General features: G+C 47.8%; 1 protein-coding gene across 1 annotated transcript in view; it reads right to left on the bottom strand.

Moving 5' to 3' along the window:
• Positions 1-27,869, bottom strand: part of ANOS1 (anosmin 1) — a 174,307-nt gene that overhangs the window by 121,700 nt on the left and 24,738 nt on the right. The window contains exon 2 of the mRNA XM_047714920.1: positions 18,411-18,458. Coding sequence (XP_047570876.1) covers positions 18,411-18,458 — 48 coding nt within the window. The remainder of the gene's footprint in view (positions 1-18,410; positions 18,459-27,869) is intronic.

Raw genomic sequence — 27,869 nt, 5'->3', positions numbered from 1 at the left:
GTTGCTATCAACGCATTTCAGAAGGCATCTAGAAGCAATAAAAATGTCAAATTAGCACTCGTGTAAGCTGAGGACATGAGGGACTCATCCTGATCACAGGATCCTCCTTGAGAGCACAGAACCTCAGAATTCTGATTCCGACTAGTAAATTTTCATCCAACCCACACGCTATCCCCTCATCCTAGTGAAGTCTCCATAAGCATCGGGTCAGGCACTTGATGGCCCGTAATTAACACCTAACAAACGTCAAGTAGGCTAAGAAACAGAAAGCACAATCAAGGGGGGGTGCCGGTGACGAGGTCCCCCACGCAAACCCACAGAAACAAAAACCTACAAGACGACAACGTGTGTGAATGTAAACACAGTGTCTTGTTAGCCCACAGGACCGAAGGATGGATTGGTCCTCGGACTGAAGAAGCATGAAGGGGGGTGAAGGCTACATAGAAGAAAGACCCTACATCTGACCTGCAGAGGAAAAGACTCACAACAGAGACATACGAAATGGACACACCCAGCTTCCAGCTCTGCCTGAAGGACCGTGAACGTCACCGCTCCATCTTAACCGCAAGAAAAAGCTGAACAGAGTGAAACGTGAGTCTTTTCAGATCTGTCACACAAGGCGGAACACAGGAGGAGGCACTGATCCCAAGACTGGAGAGAAGGGCAAGTGAACGCACAGAGTCACACTGTACCAAGGTTAGGAAGCATCACAGGATCCAGGGCCCGTGGAGGAAAGACTGCACTGGGACTGCCCAATTGCCTGGAGGCTCCGTGTGGCCAGTCTGGGAGTGAAAAACGTCAGGGGGACCCAGTGATTAGGGAACCCCTTAATACTGTGAGATGTACCTCCAGGAGCTCAGCAAGATGACCACAGCAAACACTGGAGAAAAACCCTCCCGAGAGTCTGGCAGGCAGAGAGGTAAAGGAGCGGCTTTGAAACAGGCCAGAGCAGCCTGTTCTTAGGGGCGGCACCTGCGTTCTGGAAACCCAGGTAAGCAGAGCCTCCCCTGCCAGACCGTTACCATGGCCTCGCTGAGGTAGGACAGGGAAACACCCAGGGGCAGCTGGCTTCAGCCTTTCTGTCCCACCTTGCGGAGGAGAACTCTTTTCAAGTTCACAGCCCAGAGCCAGGGCTCACCAAAACACTGAGACCTCATCGTGAGCTCCAGAGCACTGAAGCCCCCTCACGCAGCTCACCACCACGTACTAAAATCCAATGTCCAGCAGTTCCTTTTACCTGGCGGATCAGATCCGGCTACCAAGAAAAAATTACAAGGCATACCGAAAGGCAAAAAACAGAATCCAAATAGGAAAAGCAAGTGTGAGAACCAGACATGGTAGGGATGCGGGAATTATTACACCAACTAGAGTCACCTACTAATGGCGCTGCTGGAAAAAGTAGACAACATGGAAAAACCAAAAGATGGGCAACGTCAGGAGAGAGACGAATATTCCAAGAAAGAATCAAAAAAGAAATCCTGCTAGCAATACAACAACAACAACAAAATCAAGCAACACACCAACAAAGAAAAACCTAGTAACAGAGAGAAATGCTCTCTGTTTCTAGGTATCAGATCCCAAACTACAGATCCTGGAACTCAGTGATCAAGGGGCAGGACAAAAAACTCTACCTTACCATATCACCTTCAAAGTACAGAAAATCGAGGATTAAAAAAAAATATCCTGAAAATACCAAGAGGAGGGGGGGAACTACCTAAAGATTGACAAAGGTAAGAATTACATCTGACTTCTCAGAAACTGTGCCAGCAAGAACAGTGGACAGAAATATTTAAACTATGGAGGTTAAACAAAACAAAACAAAACAAAAAAAACCACCAACTAGAATTCTGTACCTATAACATTATCTTTCAAAAGAGAAGGAGAAATAAAGGCTTTCTCAGACAGACAGAAATGGAGGGAATTTGTTGCTAAAAGACCTGCGTTGCAAGAAATGATAGAAAGTTCTTTAGAGAGAAGAAAAATCATGTAAGTCAGGAACTCAGATCTACGTAAAGAAGGGAAGAACATCAGGGGCGCCTGGGTGGCTCAGTGGGTTAAGCATCTGCCTTCAGCTCAGGTCATGATCCCGGAGTCCTGGGACCGAGTCCCGCATCGGACTCCCTACTCAGCGAGGTGTCTGCTTCTCCCTCTTCTCTGTCCCTCCCCTCCGCTACTGTTCTGTCTCTAATAAATAAGTAAAATCTTAAAGAAGGGAAAAACATCAAAGAAGGAACACGCTTAGATAAAAAAAAAAAAAAAAAAGATTTTTACTTTTCTGGCTCTCCATCGCTAAGCGAGTTCAAACTAGTGTATTTCTGGGACAAAGCATGCTTGAGTTACAGCAGCAGGGATCGCAAAACCGTCCGAGAGATGAATGTGAAAAGCTTTACTGAAGGATGGACATGAAGGTAAAGGAGAAGAAGGCTTTTAGCTTGCACGATTGAGTGAATATTCACGTTTTTAATTAATACTGGGCAACCAGGGAGAGAGAAAAGTCTGCGGATGGCACAGAGACAACTCGGTCCAAGTCACCAAGCTCGCAAGTCCCACTGTCAGGCCTGGAACCCACAGACCGGCCCCTGGACCCGGCCGCTCCCTGCCTCTCCCACCAGCAGCAGAGGAAGCATGTCGCAATGAAGACACCATAACTCCAAGACTTTCTATGGGACCATCAACCGGAAATGAGCAGCACAGAACTCTATCCACAGCTGTGGACAGAAATACCACAATGGTTTGTGTCTGCACAGATGAAGGAATGGCAGGGAGAACACCACAGGGACAGAAGGGACACGCAGCTGGCCGAACACGGACTTCCCACTCTGCCTTCCCAATACCAGAGAGCAAACGCCGTGGTCCCATTGCTGTTAGAGTCTGCTGAGTCCGAAAGAGAGGCTTCTACTCTGTTCTTCAAGTGTGTTAATACCGGATTTCTGCAATTATAAATGTATCACCGACATGACCCTGCAAGCCAGGGAGAACGCAGGGAAGCTGGTGACGTCGGACTCCCGATCCAGACACGGCCTTTCCAGAGAACGACAGCGAATGGGACTGCGTCGGGGCCTCCCAGCAGAGCGGCCCACACACGCGTGGACACGTGACTCTCCCAGCGCAGGGATGATTTTCTCCTGCCAGAGACAGCACCCGGGTGGGGCAGAAAATGGTGAAGCAGCAGCCCCGAAGGCCTTCCCCGGGCCCGCAGTTTCGCAGGCCGTCCGAGTTCACGCCTCCTTACATGTTCTCCATTACCACTTGGAAAACAAAAGTTCCAAGGGGTCTCACTGCCTTTTTGTCTGAAAATGACAAAGAAACGAAACAGGGAAACAGACACAGAGTGCTCAGGACAAAAGTGGGGATGGGATCAGGAGGGAGCAGAGCAGCATCCCGGAGCTTTAAAACACAGCGAGGAAGGGCATTTGCCTCCCCCGCGTCCCGGGTCTTGGAACGCAGGTCTGTGTTTAAAGAGACCGAGCAACGGGCCTTTCTGGCGATCAGAACACTTTCCGGTGCTAGTTTGTGCAGCACTTCTCGAGCTGGCCACGATTTACAGTTGATTGCGTGCATCGTTGAGTTGCTTTCTCAAAAGATCCTAGGAAGGGATTATTTCTGTGCCCAAAGAGCCCCAGAGAATAGGGAGGGCCGCTCGCGGCCGTTATGTGAATTCCCCGGACTCGGTACACTGTGCTCATTGAAGCAGATAAAGCAAAGTTAAAGAAGCATTTAGTTCTTCAGAATACCGGCCTTAATAAGTATCTTTTTGTGGAAGGATTTAGGAGGAGGGGAGGGCTATCCTCAGTGCAGGCATTATGTCCCCGTACAAAAAGGGAAAATGTGCATACAGTTGGATGTAAAAAGCCAAACCTCACAGGCCCCCTCCCCGCCCCAAGGAAAACTTGCTGAACACACACTCCCAAACGCGAAGGCATGAATCTTCCCGGCTTAATGGTCCCGGAGCCATTGTGCACTTTCTCTTGGGAAACGCAGCTCATTGATCTGCAACCGCCCCAGTTCAACCTCTCAGCTGTGAGAACCGGGAGCTGCACGGGCATCAAAGCCCTACCTTCATCAGCAAGCAGGGCCCAAGACCGGCCGTGTCCCCCGGGCGGCGCTGGGCAGCCCCCCCTGCACTCTCGACAATGCTGCCATCAAGGCACATGAGAAAAGTCTGCGGAAGGCTGAAGCGGGCCGCGTCCGCCGGCTGCTGAGCGCTTAACGTGATCTCTGCTTGCCCGGTGCGAGGCTCGTCCCGGCCCCAGCAGCGTTCAGAGGTTCCTCCTGCCCACAGGCTTCCTTCTCTGCAACTTGACACAGAGTTAGTCACTTGCAATGACTGGAAATGCATATTGCTTGACGAGGCAAGGCCATGGGATCCCATTTTTGTAACCATCAGCTCGTGCCTCCTCGTCACGTCTGCCTTACCCCCAGCCTGTGTCCCGACAGGAAGAGCTGCGTGGACAGACGAGCACGGAGCTCTTGCTCTCACGAAGACCACGTCGTGAATCCCACGGTCGCTTGAGTGGAGTTTCCACGGCAGGTACAAGAAAGCGAAAGCCCCGTTTATCTACATGCATTTCTCTATGCTTAAAATTGTCAGTGTGGACTCCCAGAGCCCAGGGCAGATGGAGAAGGATCTTCACAGGAATGGACACAAACCATTACGACTAAGACAACGACTAACGGAAAGGAGCGAGCGAGCGAGCAAGAAAGACATCTTTACAAAGTGCACACTTTAAGTCATTTTCTGCCTCCACACAAACGGAAAATGAACTCACCCACATGGGCAGCTCTGCTCTGAATGGGGCCCGTTGAGAGGAGGCCTTTCTTTATTGTGTACTTTTAAAGACCATTCTTTGACCTCTGCTATTTGTGACTTCAGATCTGTGAAGACAGGGGCCACAGCCCTTTGGTTCCAAAGGGAGCACACGAACAAAAGGCTTCTACCTCCGGTCCACTTACGTCATTTCCCATCAGAACACGTTCCTACGGCTCTCCCTCTGCATTCGTCATTTCAAACGGCTTTTCCTTGTTTCTATCGGCCAGTTACAGCCATTACCTAATCGACAAGTGGCAGCCCTTCTCCTTTCCAAGTATGATGCCATAATCGTCACTGCCCTGTAGTAAGTCTGCTGCTAGGAATACAGATGTCTTGTCCCCTCATCCCGGCTAACCATGACATTGTGGATGAAATGGTCCAGGCTCATGGGGCTCGTCGGGCCCGTCACAGCCGCGATATGGCAACTTTTTAGTTATTTCTTGTTTCATGGATTTACGAATTTATCGACAGCCCTTTTCGCTCTTAAAGATGTTCAGAAACAATGGACCGAGACCCATAGGATATAGCCAAAAAAACAAATCTTAAGTGTGTGGGAAGAACAAGAGAAAGGGAGACAAAAAACAAAGATAATGAACAAATAGATGGAGTCAGGATAAGGCTAGTTTCCAAAATACATGAGATTCATTTCAGCACCCGTGTTAGGTATAGGGCATTTTACTGATCTTTTAGCTTTCTGACAGCCAACGCAAGGGGAAAACACTACTGGCTAAGGTACACAGCATCCACAGGAGGGGGGGGGGGACAACAAAACCCTACCAACCTCTAGGGGAAACATAATTAGTACTGATAATGCCAGCAGAATAGATGCCTTCAAAACCTTCTTTCTAAGGACGGCATGGGATGACAGTCCCATGTCCCCAAGCTTCTCAGGGCGGTCCCAAAGGCTGGGACTGTGAGACAGTCTGTGAGAATATGCCACCTACCACCCTGTAGCAACACGCATTGAATAAAAAGCACTGGTTAAAGGACAGTCTTGAGATGGGGATGGTAGAAAGTCTCAGGTCTGTAACGGAGGCCAAGACTGCAGAAAATCTGGAAACGATGGATGCACCAGGCAAGTCTGTGGACGGTTTCTCCCTGCTGACTTCTGGCGGCACGAGGTTACGGAGCGTGTGACAGCCTGCTCCTTGGCGAGTCCCAGGAGCCCAGCGGCTTTGTGCACGTGTGGCCGTCATTTCAGAGCCAGCAGAACTTTTGTCTGCCTGTTATGAACTGTGGAAATCTAAGAGCCTAACAAAGATGTTGGAGTAAACGGGCAATGCTCTCTCGGTGTAGGCATGCATCCAAGGTAAAGGGAACATGCGACAAAGATCTTCCTTTAAAAAAAAAAAATTATTTTCTCTTTCAACCCAGAAGAAAATAGAAGGTAGACCTCAGTAGTACCTCCTATAGAGTACAGCCACAATAATTTAATTTTAGGCTGAAAAGGGATTTAAAACAAATGTCCAGGTTAGCCAGCATGTGCACACACGTGTGCACACACACACACCTCAAATCACCCAAATAAAAACACGCTTTGAGCAATGAATCTTACAAGGGCGCTCTCTGACCTAAACTATTTGCAAAATAAATAAAGCCAAGTAGTTGCACGTTATTGTTTAAAGGGCGATGGAAATTCTTCTGAATCAAAAAGGTCCAAGAACTTTTGAGAAAGGAAAATTAGTTTGCGGAAATCAGCCTGTATTTTTTTCAGGCGAGATAGATGGCAAGAGTGTGTCCTTGTTCACTCAGCTAATAAAAACAGAGTTGGAATTAAAACCTAGATTTCAAAAATAAAAAATTAAATTACACCTAGATTTCAGACGCCTGGCTGGCTCCGTCGGTAAAACACATGACTCTCAGGGTCGTGAGTTCGAGCCCCACGCTGGGTGTAGTGATTACTAACCAATAAATAAAAGAAATAAAATAAAACCGAGATTTATTTCTTGTAGTGAGGAAATCATGTTTCCAAGGCAGATGAGGCACGACACGAATGAGATTTCTAAGAGGAGGTCCTGTGCATGAATAGGTAAGACATCGAGACCAGATCCTCACATCAAGGACGGCCGACCGGAGGGGGTCCAGATTAGGCACAGAGCTAAGTAAGCAAAGGCGGGTCCCATCCCGTGAGCACTCTTGCCCCTCCGGATGGACCCGTCACAGGTCCAGCACAGCTGCCACACCGCAGTCACCGTGCGATGCCTCCTGGCGGAGACGCTCTTCCCGTGGTCGAACACACGCCCTTCCAAAGCCAGCTCTCCGGAGCTCTTCTTCAACTGGGAGCCAAACCCGAGACTTGGCTGGCGTCGTCCTTCGTGGGACGGGAGGAGAAACTCACGGCCCGAGGGCAAGGGTGCGAAGAAAGACTCCCACGGGGGTGGGCTTTTCCCTCCCGCGGGTCTTTGGAGTGTCCGGCAGGTGGAAGCATCATTCACGCCCGCGAAAAGCGGACACGGAAAAGCGGACACGGAAAATCGGAAACACATCGGGTCGTTCCCGTGTCACGTGCTGGATTTAAATCTAAATGAGAACCTGCTCCCTTGCTCACAGGGTGACTGTGGGTCCAGCAGGAGGTACGTGTTCTGTCAGGCTAGTTTCCAGGTCCAAAAAGCACGGAATGTTCCAGCTCCCGCAGGCTAATGATCCCCCCAAAGCACGCTAATATGTTTGATAAAAGTTCCCAGCATGAGCGCAGGGAACACTTACCATAAGAATGACACGTGTGGAGAAGCAAAGGGAGGCTCCAGCCCGGGCCCCTTCCGTGCCGGAGGTGGCAATTAGAACGGGGGGCGCGCACACCGGGGGGCTGGGGCCCTCGGACAGGCTTGGATCTCGACCCACCTGGGTGACGGCTGCAGGGTCGCTGCTGGAGGCCGCCAGCCTTTCTCACGCAGCTCAGCTTCCTCACGGCTTCAGAGATGAAGTGTTGCCACTGGATGCTTTGTGAGCCCACGTCTAAGTTATCTCGGCTTTGCTCTGCTTCAGATTCTGTCCTTTCTTTTCTCCCCAGCTCGGCCTGTACGTCACAGAGGATATGCTCGTGCACGTTCCCGCACAACACCGGAGTCCTTGAGAAGGATGTTGTGCAAGGAGCCCTCACCCAGGCTTGCTGGTCTCTGGACTCAGACTGGGAAGTCCAAGGACCCCGCTGTCCCTTCAACCCTTCTCATATACATCCCACTGAAAGTTTAATCGCACCACTAGTTAAAGGAACGGAAGAGCCTCTCTTCTCAGAGCATGAGATCCCATTTATTTTCCCCAGAAATGATGTCATGGTTTTCACTTATGGAAACAGCACGGGGACCACAATAAAGGGAATGAATCATTCCACTTGGGACGGTTTCTAGAGGAAGCTCTCTCCCCTAGGGGTCCAAACCTGTAATTCTTTGACAATCACTGTCCGTGGTGGCTTCGCCAATGAAATAGTGGGAAATTCCCAAGAGACAGCCGTAGGTTACGTAAGAGACATTCAAAATACATCAACTTTGTCCTGAAGCTAAATGTATGAAAGTCAGGGAAAACGACAGAATATCAGTAAGTATTACCATAGGATTTAAATGGTCTAAACTTTGTAAAACATCTGAAATTTTTCATCCACTGCTCGTTAGGGTTGCAAAGAAGTAAAGGACGTTCTTGGCTATTCGGACACGGTGCATTTCCATGTGGGCCCAGGTTTTTCATTTTCCTCCTTAAGATATGTTTTCCCTGGGCTCTGTGGACTCACCAAACATCTAACACAAAACAAAAACCTTCCACGGCTGCATTCTGCGGTGTTTCAGAGGTTTGACCCTTCTCCAATAAATTTCACAGATGTCAGATGAAGCCGTCCAGATGTTCGGATGTTCGTACAAGCAAAACCAATATTCCTCACCTCTAAATTTGGCTCTGAATAAACCTGGAACATGACTAAGAATCTGGAGTTGGAGCCGTTAGAAGAACGGAACTCCCACTGAGATCAAAGCAGCATGCCAAGGCACGGAGACGGGGCCCTAATTTACCCCTTTTCAACACACAGCCTCAGCACCACATGGGAAACAAGTCAAAGGAGTGAGTTACAACACCCATAAGGAGAAGGAGAAGCAACCCGTTTCCCACAGATGGGCGGCTTGTCATCGACAGCCAGGTGCCCAGGTACAAGGTCACAGAGCATAAATATGAAAGCGAATTATAGATCTTTTATAAAGCGAATGCATGACTGTCGTGCAAACATAACATGACCGTGTGTCCATGATTAGATTCCACCATGAAACACTGTAAGGACCAAGAATCGGTTACATTTGGTTCAAAGGAGAAATCCAAAAAAATATAAATATATATTCCCATACAGCAAGACGGGCTGGACCAGATTTACAGATAGATGCCTAATGGCCTATTCATGGGGCCAGCATCAATGGCATTCCTCTGGCCATGGCCCATTTGCATTTCCATGGACAAGACGCATCTGCATTATTGCCAGCTTTCTACCGTTTGCAGACTAAGAAAACAGCTGAAAGACAATGCACAATGGAGATAACCTGGAAAGGTCTGACAGAGGACATCCATTCGTTTCTGTTTTGCTCTATCTGAAGTGCTTCACCATTTTTGCCGGCTCTAATAATCCCATTTCAACACTGAATTTTCAAAAGCTGTGATTTCTTCGACGTTGTCTATTGTTTATCATGCATTCATTCAAAATTCCTCACACACCAACCAACAATAATCCATAAGTGATGGGAGAAACTGTCCATTTTTGTTTGAGTTTGAATACATCCAGATATGTCTTTGTGTGGGGAGAAGAAAGCATTTTATTGTTTTGTGTAAGTTTGGCTTTGCGTACGTGAATGCAGCGGCGGAGAAAGGACGAGTGAGCTATCGCAAATGCCCAAATACAGCTGGTGAGCTAAGAATTGTTTTTGCATTCGTAAATGCTAACTTGGGGGGAAAAATTGAAATTTCATGACATGTGAAAATGACACGAAATTCAAGTTTCAGTGCCCATAAATAAAGTTTTATTGGAACACAGCCAGATTCATCCATTGATGTATTATCAGTCACTGATCTCGTGCTACAACGGCAGAGTGGATGGTTGCCAGAGCAATCTTACAATCTGCGAAAGATGAAAATATTTACCATCTGGCCTTTAGCGCTGACCCCCGGCATAAGGTATGAGACAGTAACTACAACGTGTGTGTGTCGAGAATGAGCTTCTCTACGCCAACAAGCCCTCCTGCTCCATTCTGACACCATCCACCCTCAGACGGTACCGGATCCCACAGTGGAGGGCTCCGTCCTGGGAGGCTGTGTTCCTCCCACCCACTCAGACCGTCCTCTGTGCTTCTGATCACCGGCTGTAACTCGGGAGATTCCCACCACCCCCTGCTTGAGTTCAAGGAATTTCCTAGACTGGCTCACGGAACTCAGAGAAACACGGTACTTCCTAGATCACCGGAATGTAAGTCAGGAACAGCCAGATGGAGGAGATGTGCAGGGAACATGGGGCTTCCATGTCCTCTCTGTGTCCGCACCCCAGCATCCCGATGTGTCCACCAACCTGGAAGGCTTCCTAAACCCTCCTTTTGAGTTTCTACAGGGGCTTCATTAGGCCCTAGGCACGATGGGTGAAATCTCTGGCCATGGAAGACTGAACTCCCACTCTTCTCCCCTCCCTGGAGGTCCTGGGTGGAACGGGGAGTCCCAACACTCTAACCTCGTGGTTGGCGGCACTGAGAACCATGCTCCGTTCTCGGATGCTTTCCAAATGTCACCTCATTCATGGAACAAAGGACAACTTACTGTTCTCTCCACTTAGGGAATTTCAAGGGTTTTAGGAGCTCTGTGCCAGAAATGGGGATGAAGACCAAATATGCATGAATTACAAATCACAGTATCATAGTACAGTGCTTAAAAAAATGTCTCACTGAGGGACACCTAGGGGGGGTCAGTCGGTGACGTGTCTGCCTTCGGCTCAGGGCATGATCCCAGGGTCCTGGGATGGAGCCTCACATGGGGCTCCCTGCTCAGCGGAAAGCCTGCCTCTCCCTTTGCTTCTCCCCAGGCTTGTGCTCTCTAGCTCTGTCTCTGTTGAATAAATAAGATCTTTCCAAAAAAAAAAACAGAAGGTCACATTTTTGAAAAAAGAAGCTATTAAGGAAAAAAGATATTCTCAGGATACCCAGGTGTCTCAGTCGGTGAAGCCTCTGCCTTCGGCTCAGGTCATGATCTCAGGATCCTGGGATCGAGCCCCGCACGGGGCTCTCCGCTGAGCAGGGAGCCTGCCTCTCCCTCTCCTGCTGTACCACTCCCACTCGTGCTGGCCTTCTTGCTCTCTCAAATAAATAAATAAAATCTTTAAAATGAAAGAAAAAGAGATATTCTCGACATCACAGAATGGTTCATAAAAACGATCTGGACTTCTCCACTGAGACAAAACACCAGGGTATCGTACTCCCATTTCCAGTCTCCCAGCAAATGCTCCAAAATTATCCCTAAACTGGCTTCAGAGGAATTACACCGAATGGAATGGAGGTTCTGAGAATAAGGCCCTCCACTGGAGTGGCAGCTGCCTTTGTCAAGATAGATCTCTGCCTTGAGATCAGATTCCCAAGGGCACTATGAAAGAATTCCTAAAGTCCTCGTAGCTTCGGAATTTTTCTGTCTTTCCTGTAAGAGGGATCCCAGTGTGCATCCCTCACCTTCCCCCCTCCCGCCCCTGTCACCCAGCTAACTCCTAACAGTCCTAACACCTAGAAGTCAAGTCCTAACACTCCAACACCCCAACAGTTCTGTCCTTTGTCGCCTAATATTTGCACCCAGGTGAGTCCTGAGTCGTGGGCTATGAAACACTCCCAAGAAGAGGGCAGAAACCCACTCACTTGCATAACAACTAAGTAATGGATGAGTTTAGAGGAAACTCTGAGTTGTAGACAGGAGGGAGAGCTGGCATTGGGGAAGAATGAAACGGAATCAGCAGAGAGCAAAGGACAGACGGATCCTAAAAAGACACAAATACGCCAGCTGGTGAGATAAGGAGAAGGTGCCCTATGGGCCAGTCCACACCATCCTGGGGACTCTTAAGGGATGCTGGGCCAATTTTTTACAAAGAATGTAGATTGTTAAAAAGGGGATTTGCTCAGCAAACCAGACAGGTACAAAGTAAGAGCAAAGACCAAACAGGCTATTGTATTACTTAATCACATGGGCCCAGGACACAGGAGGACACGGTCAATGAGCATTTGTTGAAACTGAAATAATCAAACTCTCTTAGCTCAAGTAAATGAAATTTATTTCAAGAAAATGTTAAAATAAAAACATAAATGAGAGGCCTGAATGGCCATCCATTGTGGTGTATGGGGAAAAAAAAATCATCAAATTGTATTTGGTATTGAAAAATGTGTTATTTAAGAGACAGATTAATTAAAAGAAGTTCTTAAAAAATTACATGCCCAAAACTGAGCTTTGTATTTGGATATTTTATTAGGTTTTTACAGCACTGCAGTCATATTTCATCCCCAAAAGTATTTAGGATTGCTTGGATGAAAACATTAAGATAAAAATTGGTGACAAAAAAAAAATGATTACAAAGACTATTTAGATAGAATACAAAAATGCCTCTTTCTTTTATGCCAAAGGCATATGTTTACCGTCTTAATTAGAAACAGATGGTCTTTTTTTTTTTTTTAGATTTTTATTTAAATTCAAGTTAGCTAACATATAGTATATTATTAGTGGCTGGGGTAGAATTTAGTGATTCGTCAGCTGCATGTAACACTCAGTGCCTATCACATCACGGGCCCCCTTAATGCTCATCCCCCACTTACCCCATCCCCCCACGCCTTTCCCTCCAGTGACCCTCGGTTTGTTCCCTAATATGAAGAGTCTCTTCTGGTTTGCCTCCCAGATGATCGTACGATTTAGTTACTACTGAAAGTGAAGTTCTAAAAGTCATTCTAAAAGATAACTAATTTGGGGTCGATTTGGTGATATTCAGAAAGTCCAGCCCAAATCATCTTAGACTGACCCTGAGCTCAGATGGCAACTCTGCACCTTATTTAGCAGTGCAAGGCAGCAAACCACGTTCCCCTGGGCTCTGAGTTCATCTCAAAGAGAGCAGTGACCCTCATGGAGGAATTTCTAAGGCACCCATTTCTGCAAGCACTTGCTGTAATCCCTGAATGAAGCGGAACCAGGAGAGGGGGTCACCTTGAGACAGTATCTTGCCACCCCCGCACTGGACGATGGAGATGGAAAAGCAAGGAGAAGACATGATTCCTTCCCTAGAGTTGGGCCCCGGTGTTTCCCGGAAGTTGTACATTTCACAGCAGCCCTAAGATGGTTCCGGAAGAGCCCAGAGCACCAGCAGAATCAACGGCTACACTGAGCAGAAGACCTGTCAGAATATTCTTGTGGTTCTATGATACTTCAAATGCGTAGGGTGTCTGATGGGAAAACCACAGGCTTTGGATTCTGTCAGATCTCGTTCAAATTCCATCTCTGCTACGTCCTGGTACTCAGTAGCCAAGTGACATTGCACAAAGGTCATGAAACCCTCCCTAAGCATCTGTGAAACAGAGATGGTCACGCCAATTAGAAAGTCAAGATTAGGTTCATCTTCACACAACAACAAAAACAAAGTTTAAAAAAAAAAGCTACTTTACCTAACATAGAAAGTTCTCTGTCTTCCGTGTACACATAATTTGAGAGGTCCAAGACTCAAAATGGGGGCTCCATGCAATGAAAGACCCAGACACCTTCTATCTTTCTTACTGGTTATTCTCACACTTGCCTCCGTCGTTAAGGCGAAGTCTTCGAGCAAGACAGCTGCTGGAGTCCCTGACGTTTGTCTGCATCCTCGACAGCAGAGGACAGAAAAGGGGAAGAGAGATCCAACAAGGATGTTTTCTAGCTAAATCAGTACCTTTTTACAGAGGCATCTCAAAAGTCCTTCACAATTTTCCCAACTGCATTCCGTGGGCTAGACATAAGATAGATGGCCACATTGCACAGCAAAGAAGATTTGGGAAACGTAGATGCCTGATTCTAGATGGTGAGGAGGCAGGTTTTAGTTTGAACAGAAACTGGGTGAGAAGGCAGAGCCACCCACCAGACATTAGAGAGTATACGGGGAGAATGAGAATCCCTACATGTACCAAGCCCCTGAAGGCACTCCACGCATACCACATGCCCAATAAATGACACACTTATTTTTCTATCACATCAGAAAGTAAAACTGGGGAGACTAGAGCTGGGTTCTTCATTTCTTTTATATCCGCCAAAATGCATGGACCAGGGTTCTCCACCTCAGCACTACGGACACGTAGACCAGATGACTCTTGCTGTGCAGGGCTGTCCTGGGCACTGCCGGTTGCCGTCAGCATCCCCGACCTCCACCCACCTGCTGCTTGTGGCTTCCACCACCACCTGAGACAACCAAAACCGTCCCCAGCCGTTGCTACTTGGGCTCTTGGGAGCAAAATCACCCCAGGTTGAGAACCACCACGTAAACCTACACAGGACAATCAGTCACTACGCCACATGGACCTCTACAAGGCGATTGGTGCTGAAGACCCTTGAGTTGGCAGTGCTGACTTCTTACAGAGAGCTCAAAGTTGTAGATTCTGTGAATAACAAATAATCTTGCTAAGTTACATGGATAGAAAATGGACTGTATTGTTACTTTCTTGTAAAGGTAAAGCACTAAAGATGTACTTTGGGGAGGAAGAATGTAATACACAAGTCTTCATCAGAAATCTCTGTTGAGCAGCTGGTAGGTGCCCCCCAGCATCGTACGCTAGGACAGTGGGGAACCCCACGGTCAACAAAGAAGACAGAATCGGCTTCTGCCAAGAGTTTACTTTCTGGTCAAGGAGACAGAGTGTGAGAGAGAAAACAAGACCTCTATAACGGCACGTCAGGGTGTAAACGAAGCGTGTAATGAAGGGGAGGGGTTGGTTGGGGAAAGCGAGGCTGAGAAGGTGCACGTGTGCTGGGATGGGAATGAGGGCAGGGGGGACAGACACCCAGTTCTGGGTGGACAGAAGAGCAGCCTCCAAGGGCTAAAAGGAGGAGGAAATCAAGAGAGAGAGAGAAAGAGGGGGAGACACGGGGCCAGCGTTTGGGTCTGAGCAAGATGGAGAGAGAGCGACAGATGTAGGGCAGACAGCACGATTCAGCTTTTACGTCTAGATGGTCTTTCCAGGAGCCCTGCGCAGACTGCATGGTTTGGGGCAAAAGCCGCAGCTGGGAGACTCCACACGATGCTCGTGTACGGCCCAGGCAGACGATGGCCCGCTGGACAAGGGGCGGGTGTGGGGGAGGTGCTGGAGGACGGGAGGAAGGGATCCTGTTTGTCGATGGCAGCCACAAATGATGAGCGTGCGTGGCTTCTACAAAACATTCCGCAATCCTTATCTTTCAAAACATATTCAGAAAGTTACATCATTATTACTCCCAGGTTTTATCTGTTACTTGGCTGTCCCAATATTTATTCATAACGGGTTTTCAAGTTGTTGATCTCTGGGCAGCACAACGGAGAAGGCAGCGTTCCGACCTCTGGCACCCCTCCACCCCTCTGCTGAGTGACTCCAGGACTGTTATCGAATAGGCATGTGCCCGAGTGTCCCCACCTGTAAAATGGAGACCCTAGCGCTCACGCTTCTCCTCATTACCCTAAAGACAAAGAGCAAAAAGACTCTATGGGTTCCACAGATCTGAAAAGAAACGGAAATGGTAATTAGCTGCGAACGTAGCCAGTGGTGATAATATCCAGAGGCAATAACTTGGATTAGCGCCTAAGATTCATTCCCAAAGATTCAGACTGAAGCCAACGCTTAGACTGATGTCCACTTTGCACTGTATTCCAAAGTTTCTCGTGGGGTCAGCTGTAACTTATTAATGCGTTCCTTGCTTTTAGGCAAAGGGAATTGATTTCTTTTCTTGTGAAATGCAGTCTCTCGTGTCAGCCTTGCTCATTCACGAGAAGATACGGTTTAACAACGCATCGTTCGGATGGGCGGTGTGTGTGTGTGTGTGTGTGTGTGTGTGTGTGTGTGTCTTTAATTAGGATACTTAAAAACACAGTTCACAAGAAACTTTTCCATTTGAATTTCTTTTAGAGGGGTAAAAAAAGAATTTCTTAATGGAGTAAGGAGAAAGGGCGTCGCTTAAATGAGAGATAATACTGGTAATTCATGAAACACTCAACTAATATAAAACGGGGCAGAAACGCTACTTGGGGAATCTCATCAGCCTCGTGTCCTTTTCTCTCTGTATGTGTACATACACCTTCCTGCGATGATGACATAAACGATTTACCCAACACGCCAGCGGAAGAACAATGTCATAGAGCCTAGGAAACCTCTCGCCAGAGCAAATGTTGAAGTTATTACATAAAAAAGTAAACCGTAAACCAGGCATTTCATTTCTGCCCAAGACTGAGCAAGTCAGAGCTAAGCGAAGCTTACTTCCATCACACTATTCCATATTTCACCTACGAATTCTATTTTTAATAAAATCCGTGTGCATTAGACGTCGTCCTGTGTGCACGGACGTTGGGATGGATCTCTGTAATGAAGTTCTTGGTGTAGGGATAGCAGTCTACAGTCACTGACTGGGAGAGAACGGGTTTGGAAGACCCTTCAAAATAATAGTGTTCTTCATAAACAAGTTATCTGTGTTGCCCAAATAACATTTTAGTTATAAAATAAAGGACTGTTTAAGTCTAATAGGAATGTGGATGAAATAAAGCTCATCAAACACTATCAGGATCCCAGAGTTGCCAACATCTTTTTTTTTTTTTTAATTTTTTAATTTATTTGACAGACAGAGATCACAAGTAGGCAGAGAGGCAGACAGAGAGAGAGGGAAGCAGGCTCCCCGCTGAGCAGAGAGCCTGATGCGGGGCTCGATCCCAGGACCCTGGGATCATGACCTGAGCCGAAGGCAGAGGCTTTAACCCACTGAGCCACCCAGGCGCCCCGAGTTGCCAACATCTTAAGCCAGCGGTAAACTGTATTCATACAGTACATACTACAAACATACACCGATGTACATGCGTATTTTTTTCAAAATTGCCATGTTTGGGGACTGAGGTAAAACATATGCTATTCACCGCACGAATCAATACAATGACAACTGTCGAGTGTGTGTGCACGGCGAGGGTGACTCAGAAACGGAAAAGAGGCCTTTTAAAGAGTCAGATTATTTAAGCAGCAATTCTAGAAGTTCTGCACCCAATTCCAACTTGTGTGTGGGTGGGCGGGTGCAGCTTCTACGAACGCCCACCAGCCCTCCAGCGTCGGCTGAGTGTCCTACACGTCAAGTCACTTCTGCCACTATGTACCCGGTGACAGTGTCTGTCCAAGGTTTAAGGGCTCGATCGCACAGGCTGCTCCCCACCCCTCTGCCATGACCCCCCCCACACACACCCACCTCAGTGCCCATCACAAACCCCAGATGTCACCTGCGCTTCTGCCTGACCTTCTGCAGATGGCAGGGTCCCACTGACCCCCTCGCTGGTTTCCATTCATCCACTAGGGCAGCTCAGCAGAACACGCAACCAAAAACTTGACTGAGCCGCTCACTTTCGATGGGTTTATTATGAGAGGATATTAGCTCAGGAGAAGACAGGTGGGAGAGATGCACAGGGCCAGGCACGAGGAAATGGCGGGAGCTTCCAAGGACACCACCTGTCCCCAGGTCTGCATCTGCACACGTGTCACACGTGGGAGCTCTCCGAACCCTCTCCCTTTTTGTTCGCGTTAAAAGGAGGCTTCGTTATCTACGCATGATTGAGTAAATCATTGGCTGCTGGTGATTGAATCAACCTCCCGCTCTCTCCCCTCACTGGAAATCAGGGACTGGGCCTGAAAGTCCCAGCCCTCTGTTCAGGGTTGGTTTGCGTAGCAACAGCCCCCTTCCTTAGCCGTGTTCCAAAAGTCACCTCGTTCACACACACCCCTTGGCAGTGGAGAGGGGCTTGTTAGGAATAACAAGACACTTGTTTACCTCTGGGGCTCCGGAGGGATTTTAGAAACCGAGGACGAGAGACCAAGTAGCCCAGAAGACGGTCCCAGTGTTCTTATTGCTCAGCAAGTCCCAAGGGTTTGGGGAGCTGTGAGCTGAGAACGGTGGAGGAAGATCAAATACACGAAGAAGATATTCTGGTCATCCGAATGACCAACGTATGTATCCCACAAATCACAGTATCGCAAATTCCTGCTAACAACACTACCTACAACATAGCTTAAGTGTATGTAGAATGCAGCGAAGCTTCTAGTGCAACCAGAAGACGTTTTCTCCTTAAAATGTTTTGGATTAAAAAAAAAAAATTATAGGGAGAGAAATAAGGTAACGTGTAGAAAAACTGGTATGTGTGTCTTGATTGCAGTGGTGGCTAATGGAACCTACAAGTCAGGGACTGGCGTGTGAGGATACACGTATGTTGCACCGATGTCAACGTTCCGCTTTTGACGTTGTCCTACAAATATATGAAGTGGAACTTTCGGTGGAAACTGCTTAAGGAATATGTGTAATTTCTCTGCAGTCTTTGCAACCTTGTGTGACTCTAGAATTATCTCAAAATGACAGGTTTTTAGAAATATTGACGCAGTTGTAGGGAACATACCTTAGAACATTGCTTGTGATTCTGGCACCAAACCAGGGAACCATTGTTCTGCAAAGAGAGAAAGAAATGTTGTCTCATTAAATAGTTTTCTAACCGATAACTGTACACTGTGAATATCGTTTTTCCATATCATCCTGAACAGAAGAGCAATTTCGCCATCCTGATGTTCTCTCTTCCCAAAACAGAAAATGTGTTTCTAACGTAAGTTCCAATTTCATCCTTGACCTCATGATAGAAACACAGACGTATAAAACAAAAAAGATTTCAAGTTGCCTGAGAGGAAGAGGGTCCGAGCCACCTCTCCTGGCGTGCTGAGCCGTGAAATGCAGACCCGTGGGGAAATGAACACTACGCATCTGTCCAGTAGTAAGCAGTTTGGGTAAACTTACAAGACAGGGGTTTTCATCTCAAGCCTTTCACAGTCACAGAGTTTGAGCCTGGGAGCCTGCTGTTACTGACAAGGCACCGGGTGGATGTGTGAGTGTGGACAACGGACATGCTATCCCTGTACCTGAAGTTTATCCGCTGTAAAAGGGAACACTATCTCATGCGTGATGTTGCCGACATAAGGAAATAATACACCTACACCACGTAGCATGGCTTGATAACGCAGTCAGCGTTGGAGAAATATCAGAACTATGGTTTACTGCATCTACCATCCACATTTCTGCTGGGAAACCTCTCATCCCCCATGACTAACGTCTTGGTCATGATTTCTCCTTTGGCTGGGATACATTATGTCACAATGTGTGAGGCTGCAGTGGTTGGTAGAGATAGTAACAGCAACCAACCCATAATTTAGATACCGTGGCCCCTGTTTCCTTGAAGGTCAGGATTGGGTAGGACATATCCTGGCCTGTTCCTCTGTCTGAATCTCTAAACTTTTTGCATTTTGAGAACACCATCTTCTACCCAGAGAACAGTAGTGTTACATTTGTTCCTCATTCACAGAAAAGAAAACTGAACCAATATATCTTTTTAAAAAATATTTTTACAGCAAGTTCATGGAGATATAATTCATACACGCAAAGCGTATGTCATCCGAAGTGTACACACCAACGGTTTGTAGGAAGAAGTCCATTCTGAAGACCGAGAAGTGCACTCACAAGGCTGTGCAACTGTCACCACCATCTAATCATGGAACACTGTCACCAACCCCAGAATGAAACTTGGACCCATGAGCAGTCACGCTCCCAACTCCCTCCCTCGAGGCCCTGGCAACCACCGACCTACTCTCCTTCTCTGTAGAGTTGACCGATTCTGGAAATTTCATGCAAATGGGACTGTAGAACAGGTGGCCTTTTGTGTCTACATTCTGCCACGCGGCACCATGGTTCTCAGCTGGTTAAACGGTAGAGTATTTTCTCTGCCAATACTTCCGCAAGAACCCACACTTCCTACCGTTTTGTGCGACTGCGTTGTATGGAAAGATCCTATTCTTCTCTTCTGCTCCCAAGAATCTACCTAAACATACCCCACTTCCAATAACACGCCGTCCTAATACAGGATTCCCGCTGAAACAACCTCAACTGCATAGAGTCAGAAAGTTTCCTCCGCTGGACTGAGGTGGCCGGGCTGGAAGGCCACAGCCCCGTGTCAAAGCTTGAACCGTGACATCTACCATGAGGCCGTAACTCTCCTTTGCAGCCCCGCAGCCCCAGAATCGTAAGGCAGACCCACAACGTCAGCTAATCTGGTATCAACCTACCCGACCCCCTGCCGACCTCTGCACGCCCTCAGTGCGCCCACATCTCTCGCTGTTTCTCAAGGTTCACTGGCCGGACTGGCCGGACCGGAGCTGGGCAAGGACAGGAACAGTTGGGGAGGAGGGAAAGTGTGATTTTTGACACGTCTTTATCAGAAAAATACTTAGACTGGGTAGAGGCCAAGGCAAGACAAATGGTGGCCGTGCTTTAATTCCCGGGAAGGAAGGGTTCGTAGAAACGGTGCGAGAAAGCACTGCGCGTAGGTGAACATGCATCAGGGGAGCCCCTGACACGGTGACACACTCAGAGTTCACAGGAGGATCAGACAGGCTGCAGCGTGGTCGCCCAGGCACAGGGCGACCACGGCAAAAGGCAGAGGTCAGACGCCGAGAGGCGCATCACAGAAAAGCGGAGAGCAGCCTCCAAGGCGCCTTCGGTGAGCCTCCTATGAGAAGCCCGCCTCACTGTCCTGCCGGGGATGGCCCTTCCTCCCCGAGCTGCATGGGGCGGCTCCTGTGGGGACTTCCCAGGACCACACCCATCGGGGTGCCCTGGACCCCAGTCCGAGTGCCCCATGCTCAGCGCCCAGTGATGGACAGCGGTGAGGTCCCTTCCCAAGGGACTCCGGGCTGAAATGAGTGAACCTGGATGTTGGAGACGGGGTCAAGGCTAGTGTCTGAACCAATACAGTGTCTTTATCGGGGTCACGGTCTAAGGACCGTGGTCAGAAGGTCCTGCTCCTTGTGCAGGGAACCTACACATGGCCCAGCTTCTGCCCTGTTCCCTCCCCATCCTCCCTGCCCTGGACAGATGGACAGGCCTCTGGAGGACGCCACGGTGCCCTAACGGCCTCTGTCCTTGCCACGCTGCTCTGGAGACATGCACCCCCCCACTCCTGGTCTCTGGGCTTGGGATAGACGTCTTTTACTTAAGTCGCCTCCACGACAGAAGCACCTTTCCCCTCTGTCCTGGAATGCCTCCCAGGACAGCAGCCCAGCTCCTGGCTCTCACAGAGGTGGCTTCCGTCACCAGCCGTGGGAGGCACCCGGGGGCTGCTGAGTGGACACGGCAGTTGCTGCTGGCCCTGAGCAAGGACCGATAAAGTATTACTAAAGGGGGGTGGGGGTACGCCTTTGCCAGGATTATTATCCGTCGGGACTGTGGTTGCACTACTGCCCACATCTTCATGGCGGGCCTGTGCTTGGCGCTCCCACACTCAGCCCGCTCGCACACCCCACGCCGTGACACCAAGTTCGTCGACCCATTTCACAGCTGAGAAACGGGGACTCCCAGAAGCCAAGTGAAGGAGCCAGAGTCATGAAGCAAAGGGCTAAGCACAGCACGGACGCCACCGTGAGTAACGGTTCCAAGAAACAAGGGGTGAGTCCGACGGTGGGTTTTGCAGGAATCTGCTGAGTCAGAATCTTGGGAGGGGGTAAGGTTGCTTATATGGTCATAAGTGTCATGGGTTCAGGAAGCAGCAGATCAGACTGATGGGCTGGAACAGAGACCAGGAGAGGAGGGCGCATGCACAGACAGAAAGCAGATTACAGTCGATTTGGACTGATTGCTAGAAATAAAATGTGTTATGTATTAAATCTCAGAGGATAAAAAAAAATAGAAGCTAGGAAGAGTCACGTATCTGGCAGACCTTGATTTAGCTCCTTCTTGCTTCCTTTGACTGTAGGTAAAATGGTCAAAGATCAACAAGAAAACACCAAGAATGGAGGATGGCGGACCTTCAGCGCCCCAGCAAAGGCCCCCTCTACTGCCCCGCCATGCGCAAACCCAGCGCTCTGAGACCCATTAAACCAACAGCTATAGCCTCTTGGCCAAGCTGCATGCATTTGGAGAGGAATTAACATCAGGGCTTTTCCTCAACCAGAACATTTTCATTTTAAGCAAAATTTCCCACTAATCATAAAATGAGACGCTGTCATTATAGAGAAATATCGGGGGCCACAGCAAAGCAAGCCAGGAAGATTATTACGGTGGTAATCGGGTTTTCCGTTGTTGTTCTTAGCGACGACAGCACGTCCCAGAACGCCTGGGGGGATTAAACGCATAATCCTCGTAAAGTATTTAGCAAAATGTCTGCAACGGAGTTGAAGGTCCGAAAAACGTCCATTACGACTCACATTACTTTGCCGATATGACTGTTTTCAGGAGTGGGGGGGTAACCCTGTACTCAAAACCCCCCGGTCCCTATGTATAATGGAGTCCAATCTTCTTACTGAGGCTCAGGAAAGGGAACCCACCACGTTTTTCTCCTGGATGGTAACAATCTTGCCACGTTTGCCAATATGAGCGGGCAACGGTATTATTTTCGGTTTCATTTCCTTCAGGCACGTGTATTTCCTTTAGCGTGAACTGTCTGCATTTTACCATCTCTATTCTGGATTCCTTAACCTTATCGACTCTAGCCGCGATGGGTGCCAACTAGAGTTCACACAGTCATTTGTGTGTAACAGGTGTTGTAAACATTTTCCTGGTCATTCGCCTTTTGGATTTATTCGTGTTTTCTCTCTGTGCAGAAATTTCTACACACACACACACACACACGTCCATAGATATGTCCGTCTGCGTTTCCTCTTTGAATTTTAGGTTTCCTGTTTTTCTGAAAACAATCGCCCCACGGCAAGGTTTTGCAGCTGGTCTTTGCTTTTGCCTTCTATCAATCAGCATCCGCCATTCTATTTATCTCCACAAAAAACTTCTAAGAACCCTGCCTAATGGCATCAGGGATGCTGGTAAACCCCCCGATTAACGCCAGGTGCACACACACCGAACCGTCCAGCTCCACTGCTCACCTGTCATGCTCTGGGAGCAGAAGAGCCATGGAAAAATACAAGAATTCAGTACATTTCAACATCCCGCCCCCGGGGGAAGTTCTTAGTCAGATTACAATAGCCTTCGCCCGTGAAGCCACTGGAGAACACAAACAAAATACAGTATTTGCAATCAAGCCTCCTTCTGGCTTCAAGCCAGCAAAGACAAAGAGTCACAGGACGATTGCCTGTGGAATCATTATTGTACCTCCAGGTAGGATCAGACAGGGGGGCTGGGGTACAGATTACATCCTGTATTTTACTGGTTTAACTAGATCAAACATGAGCGCTAGTCAGTCCACCTTTCAAAGAGTTTAGGTAACTTCAATCAGCTGCACCCGGACATTATTTCAATAACATGTTCAAAGTCTCTCCATTTCCAGCTTTTTGATTTCCTTCTTCCTTAAAGAAAAATAATTCTCCAAAAGCTTCGAGTAAAGGAAACACTTCATTTACTCCAACACAACCCACAAGGAAAGGATAGAGATCAATGAGAACTAGCTATCTAGATAGAAGCTTTGCAAAAAGAGAAGAGAGAACAGATCACACATTTTCCTTAACATAAGCAGGTGTAGGTGTGTAACCAGGGCTAAGTGGCTGTTCTGCAAACACAATACTAAACTGTGGACCAACTGCAGGACAGAACATTTGAAACTGAAACTCTCCCAGAAAACCCACATAGACCCAATGTTTACCATTCAACCCTGTGAAGCTACAAATCATCAGCTTTGACTGTCAGTTGACAATTCTGATCTCATATTAAACATACGTTTTGGGGGGCACCTGGGTGGCTCAGTCAGTAAAGCCTCTGCCTTCAGCTCAGGTCATGATCCCCAGGCCTTGGGATCGAGCCCCACATCAAGGCTCTCTGTTCGGCAGGGAGCCTGCTTCCCCCCCTCACTCTCTGCCTGCCTCTCTGCCTACTAGTGATCTCTGTCAAATAAATTAAAAAAAAAAAAAAAAACAACCTTAGAAAAAAATAAAATCTTTTTAGAAATAAAAAGTAAAAATAAATGTAAGGTTTTTTTTAAACGAAGGCATGGATGGGCACTTGCATGGCTCGGTCAAAGACCCTATGACTCTCAGGGTGGTGAGTTCAAGCCCCATTACTTAAATAAACAAAACTTAAATAAAAAATCAAAAAAGGAAAATGAAGGTATGGATTAAAATTTAGGAATTCATTTTCATCCAGAATATTTTCCTAGTACTTTGGAACCATGCAATAATATACTTAAATTCATTTGTTATTAACAGGATGTGCTTGTCTACTGTCGATATACTTGGAATTTTCCCCTGTATTCCACAGCAGCTTAAAGATAGTGGAGGAGAAGGACATTATGAGGAGGCATTTCTGTCGCTCGGAATTTTTTTTTTTTTAATGAATCTTTGCAAGTGATCATTTCGACTATAGATTTCGTTCACAGTATTTCTCGGGACGCTTCTATGTACATCACTAAGTGAAAGAAACTCATCTGGGAAGACTCCGTGCTGTAGGATTCCAAATATGCAAACTTCCCAAAAAGGCAAAACTAAGGAGATGGGGGAAAGATCGTTGGCAGGCAGGGCAGAGGAGGGCGGGGCATAAACGGTGGGACAGAAGGGATTGTTAGGGCAGTGAAAACACTCTGATAGCATAACGGTGGCTCCATGTCCTTATCCATTTCTCATGTACAGCACCAGGAGGGAACCCTAACGTGAACTGTGGCCTCGGGGGAAAACGGTGTGTCACGGAAGGTTCACAGACACAGCCCACGGACCATGAGTGAGGGACGTTCATCCCGGGGGGTTGTGCATGTGTGGCGACAGGGTGTCTCTAGAACAGTGTACCTTCTACTCAGTTTTGATGGGAACCTGAAACTACTCTAAAAAACAAAATCCACATCAAAGTCTCAAGAGGGGAAAGAAAGCAAGCTTTGTGTATTTGTTGATAATAAGTAGGACTTCTTTCGAATGTTACGGGTCGCCCTCCTTAAATAAATGGCCACCCACCCCCCGCCCTCGGTCAGAAAATCCTCTCTGATTCCACCAACGTCACACTGAACTGAATTTTCAAGCAACATCGGCCATCCACGTGTCTGTCTCCACGGATGCCCAGCCCTTCCCCATGCCCAGTGCCAGAATGCACGCCCGGCCACAGTGTCTTTGCTTCACATCTTTGCGCCCAGCAGCTCGTTGGGAACAAGAACCTTTGCAAGCCCTGTCCTTCCAACCAGGACATGTGCCCCCAGCAGGCCAGACCCCGTGCATCCTTCAGGTCACAGAAAATGCTACTACTTTGGGGAAGGCTTCCATGACCCCTGCACCCTATCCCAGATCCCCGGTGACATCCCAGATCCCCAGTGACACACACCTTAGCAAGCTCCTTGCACTTCTCTTCCAAAACGCTCTACCATGGTGGACACATGTAAATGTGTTATTTTTAATGATCAGGTGTCTGAAAACATGGTAAAGGCAGAGACTGTCTGTATCTCTTGCTTACCATGGGCTCCCTGACCACCTTAAGAAATATTATTAATTAAATAATGAATGAAAGGGAATAGGAAGTCATACGAGAAATTTACATTTTAATCACTAGGTCATAAAGACCTGAAAAGAATGAAATTAAGTAGACCAAGGTATGCAAACCATTCACTTTCTCTGAGAGGAGCTTTGAGGAAGTAGGTTCATTATTTTGTTTCCTATAGAGCTCAAGAGATTCAGCATCGCAATATCAAAAATGGAACAAAAAACTTGCATTCAGAATCAAATACAAATTATTTTAGAAATGATCATGCTAATTATCTCTTTACAGATGCACATAATTAAAGTTATCTAAAGAAAATTTATAGCACAGCAAGTGCCAGACTATGCCATATGGGAAAACATTACATTTTATTAACATGCTACTATGAATTTTGACAAGGAATATTCTAATGAGTTCTATATGGGGGAGAGCATTAGATCAGGACAGAATTTTTACTCCTCAGGGTCCCTGCGAGGAGGGTGGGACCCAACACAGGATCAGAAGCAGTAGCTTCTCTTTAGGATGTCTCCAGCAACGGTCTCCCGCGTCAGTCCCCTCCAGGAGGGCCTGCTGGTCCCAGAATCACTCTTGCCAGCTAGGACTTCAGATACGAATTCCCTAAGCCTATTTGGTATTCCAGTGTGTATTTTCAGGAGACAACTCCAGAAAGGTGGGCCGTCCCCACGGAATCACATAAAACCCTGAAAATTTCCCGACAGAATCCCTGATTTGTGCTGAAATAATTCCAGCCTGAAGCCGGGTTAGCGGGAGCACTGAAGGTCTTAACTAGAATTGAGTGAATGACTCATTGTACGAGGGGAAGCATGAGAAGAAGAACACCTACTAGAACTCGGACAGCTACGGACATGCTGATAGAAAACCTGAACAACAAAGAAACGTCCCTGTCAATGTCAGTCTCCTTCACAGCTTCCCATTCCTCACTCTGAAATGTGTACTTCATGTGCCGATCGTGTGCGAGTTCTTCCGATCACAGGAACCACTCGCCTGTGGCCATCCCGACATGTCTACACAGTAAACACACACTTGGGGACTCAAGCGGCCAGTCCCGCAGGGCAGAGGCTTTGGGTTCATTGAGTAGGAAGGACACCCACTTCCCCGGTGGGGGTACTGTAGTCGGACACACCGACATCTGTTCCCAAGCCTTTCTTGGATGCTTTCCTGACCTGAATGATTTGTGTCTAAGTGATGTTGACAAAGACAAGACTGGGAAGAAGGGAGAAGAAGGAGCAGTCGGAGAAGCGGACAGAACAGGGAAGAGAGAAAGGGTCCACACAGTCTGGGGTAAATGACACATTGGGTCTATGGGCATAAGCGTGAGATTTAAAGACTCATACAAATGGAAGAGCAGATTGGAATATAAAAGCAGGTTTTGTTTGTGACATCGAGAGGCACAGGGAAATGCGCACTGTTTCGGATCCCTGAGGCCCCGGCTTACAGAGAGCTGGCCGTCAGTCGGCCCTCCGGCAGGGTCTGCGCCTCGGATGCTACGGTGGGCTAGGGAGCTTCAGCTCAGCCTCCGTGGCAACCCTCAGGACTGTCCAATCTGGGGGAGGGGGTCCCCACTAACGTGTGAGCGTCCCAGCTACACCCGCTGTAATCCATAGTAATTAGACACGAAGCACAGAAGAAAAGACTGGCGGAAATGAGAGGGGCGGGGAGTTCTGGAAATGAGAGTTAATGCCCAGGATCCACTTCTGGGACATAGAATATGTCCTTTCAGCAACCGTGGGCAAAACTGTGAGACACTGTGCTTCACTGAGACACACAACCGGACTGTCATCTTTCCCCGACTGCGGTGAACACGACACCATGACTGCTGACCCGTCACCGTGGTCAACATTTCACGCACGAGGACTCGGTCACGGCTGTGCGTGCTCTCACCAGTGAAACTAAGGTGTGTACATTGTTGCTTCCACACAGGGCGGGTTTCCCTGCCATTTAAAATGTGATCAGTGCGATACCTGGGTGGCTCAGGTCATGATCCTGGAGTCCCAGGATTGAGTCCCGCCTCGGGCTCCCTGCTCCGTGGGGAGTCTGCTTCTCCTGCTGACCTCTCTCTTCTCATGCTCGCTCTCTCTCATTCTCTCAAATAAATAAATAAAATCTTTAAAAAAATAAAATAAATATAAATAATATGTGATCAGTGCAGGGGCCCCTGGGTGGCTCAGTTATCAGCAGCCCACCTTTGGCTTGGGTCAGGATCCCAGAGTCCTGGGATTTAGCCCTGTGTTGGGCTCCCTGCTCAGTGGAGAGTCTGCTTCTCCCTCTCCCTCTGCCCTCGCCCCTGTTCCTTTCCTCTCCCTTTCTCTGTCTCTAACAAATAAATAAAACCTTCAAAAAGTTTTTTAAATAAAAAAAATGTGATTGATATAATTAGAGAATGGTTTGGCATTGAAAGGGG

The sequence above is a fragment of the Lutra lutra genome, chromosome X (genome assembly GCF_902655055.1).
Source record: "Lutra lutra chromosome X, mLutLut1.2, whole genome shotgun sequence".
Taxonomy (NCBI): domain Eukaryota; kingdom Metazoa; phylum Chordata; class Mammalia; order Carnivora; family Mustelidae; genus Lutra; species Lutra lutra.
Note: the sequence above shows the minus strand (reverse complement) of the source record. Positions and strands in the feature narration are given on the sequence as shown.